Here is a 2,639-nt window from a genome sequence, read left to right on the forward strand (position 1 = left end):
CCCCTCCCCGGGGAAGCCCCCGAGGAGTTCGGAGCCACTTCCAGGGGAGGAGGAAAGGGGGGCTCTGGGGGCACAGAGGGACCCCCCAGTGCTGGAGGGAAGGGGTGGAAGGTGGGGTTGGACTTGGAATGAACTGGATTTGGCCCCGGATCCCCCCCCCAGGCTCACCCACTCCCGAGGCTCCAGGGAGTTTCTGCTCTGGATCTCGGAGTACAAGAGCTCCGGCGGGGGATCCTCGCTGGAGAGGGGGGAGAGGGCACCTAGGGAGAGAAGAAGAGCAAGAGGAGCGATCCCAGGGATGCTGGAGGGAGCTGGGGCATGTAGAAGGGGGGGCATGGAGCCATCCTGGCCCAGGCAGGGCAGGCAGAATCCCAGAATCCCAGTTTAGGTTGGAAAGGACCCCTGAGGTCATCAAATCCACCCTGTGCCGTGTCCCCACCTCGCCCCCAGCCCAGAGCACTGAGTGTCCGGCCCTTCCTTGGACACCTCCAAGGCCTGACCGCCCTTTCCAGGAGCAAATCCCTCCTCGTGTCCCACCTGAGCCTCTCCTGGGGCACCCTGAGGCCGTTTCCTCTTGTCCCTGTTCCCTTCCAGTGCCTGACAACCCTTTCCACAAAGAAAAGAACCGGAGTGAGGGGAAAAGCTCTCTCCCCCTTTCCCAGATCTGTGGATCCCAGCTCTGAGCTCAGAGCCCAGCGGTGCCCACCTCCCTCAGACTTCCTCCTTCTCCTCCTCCTCCTCCTCCAGATCCAGGCGATGCCAAGCAGGGCCAAAATGCCCACGGCCCCCAGCACCAGGCACACGTGTCTCCTCGGACAGGCCCCTGTGTCTGCAGGGACAAGCCGTGGTGGGTGCCAGGGGGGGTGAATTCACCTCCTGGGGGGGTGAATCCGGGCACAGGAGGGGATTTTTACCCTGCTGCTGGCACAGGGTGTCCAGGTGGACGGAGACACTCCTCTCCTGGGCGGGATTCCGGGCCAGGCAGGTGTAGGTGGAGTTGAAGGCAGCGACGGGCAGGGCCAGGCACAGGGTCTGGTTGTCCCCGCAGAGCTGTGCCTGTGGCACCCCCAGAGAGCCGCCGAGCTGCCAGGTGACTGTGGCATTGCTGCCCGGGGGCGCCTGGCACCGCAGGGTGAGGTTGCACTCCCGGGGGGTGAGGGAGAGCCGCTGCCCCTGGACCTGCGGCTCCGGCACCGGATCTGTCGGAGGAGCAAACAAACCTGTCCCACGGCCCGGGGAGGGAGAGGTGCAAGGGCAGAGCGAGGAAAAAGGGGAAGCGCCGGGGTCGCGGTTGGTCCCGGAGCCGGGACAATCCCCGTGACACCCGGAGCGGTTCCCCTTCCCCTTTCCCGGGGGTTGTAAAGCCGCTTCCAGGAACCGCTGCTCTGCAAACAAACCCACCGTAGACGGAGAGGGTGAAGAGCTGTGTCTCCACGGTCGCCGGCTCCAGTTTAATCCGAGCCTCGTAGACGCCGCTGTCGCCCCTCTCCAGGGTCCCGATCCTCAGCTCCGTCTTGTTCGTCTCCACCCGGCCCCTGAATCGATCCTGGGGGTCGGGGCGCTTGAATTTACCGTTGTCGAACTCGGCCACTGTGATCTTGACACCGCCGGCACCTGAAAATGTCCACTCGATCGCCTTCACCTTCTTGTCGGGGGGCAGATCCAGGGGGAGCAGCGCGGACCCCCCCAGGACACCGTTCACCTGCCGGCGTCGAGGGCCGCAGCAACCTGGTGGGGACGGGGTAATCTTGGGAGGCTGGGACAGGGATAATCTGGAGTGGAGACCCCAGCAACCCCCCCCCGGTCCCTTCCCTCGGCCCCCTCCCTCCCGAGGGACCCCGTGGGCAGCTGACCCCCGGGGGCCTGAGTCACAGACGAGCGCGGCGCCCGCCTGGGATGATTCATTGCATCCCACACCCATCCCCTCTCCTGGCGGCGTTCCCGGCACGCAGGGACCACCCGCGGGGCTGGGAACACCCCGGGGGCTCGCGGGGCCTCGTCCCGGTGTCACCCCGTGTCCCCACACACACGCACGGGTCACCCCCACAGCAGGGACGCCACGGTCCCCGTCGTCTCTAAGCCCCAATCAAGGCTCAAACCGGGCAGGTTTAAAGTTAAACCTCCGGGAAATGTCCCCAGGGGTCAGGGACCAGCCGTGGGGCTGGATGTCCCCGGGGTCGGGGGTTGCTGGGGGCCCGCGGTGCCTTGTCCCGGTGTCCCCCCGTGCCCCCCCCGTGTCACCCTACACGTGCCCAAAAAATGGGCGAGACAGGGAGTGTTCTCCCAACTGTGTCTAAGCCCAAGTGGGGCTCAAACCGGGCAGGTTTAAAGTTAAACCTCCAGGAAATGTCAGCAGGGGTCAGGGACCAGCCGGGGACCACCCTCAGGGCTGGGACCCCCCCCCGGGGTCGGGGGGATGCTGGGGGCTCACGATGCCTCGTCCCCGTGTCACCCTACACGTGCACAGGTCACCCCCGCGACAGAGGAAACCCCCCCACACACACCGTGTGGGGCTGAAACCGGGGCGGGTTTCGGGTTTAAACCTTCGGAAAACTCCCCCCGTGGTGGGGACGGGGACCCTCCACCCCAGCGCTCTGGGGCAGCTGATCTGCGCAACCCCCCGCCCTCCTCACATTCCC

General features: G+C 66.1%; 1 protein-coding gene across 1 annotated transcript; it reads right to left on the reverse strand.

Moving 5' to 3' along the window:
- Window positions 1-168: 168 nt before the first annotated feature.
- LOC115307293 (SLAM family member 6-like) lies at window positions 169-1,728 on the reverse strand (the record flags this gene model as incomplete). Its single annotated transcript, XM_029958701.1, has 4 exons — window positions 169-260; window positions 707-829; window positions 915-1,199; window positions 1,402-1,728. Coding segments are annotated over 4 exons (827 nt in total), but the record flags the coding sequence as incomplete, so codon positions are not given.
- Window positions 1,729-2,639: the final 911 nt, after the last annotated feature.

The sequence above is a fragment of the Manacus vitellinus genome, unplaced genomic scaffold (assembly GCF_001715985.3).
Source record: "Manacus vitellinus isolate BGI_N305 unplaced genomic scaffold, ASM171598v3 ctg7180002434198_pilon, whole genome shotgun sequence".
In the NCBI taxonomy this organism is placed as follows: domain Eukaryota; kingdom Metazoa; phylum Chordata; class Aves; order Passeriformes; family Pipridae; genus Manacus; species Manacus vitellinus.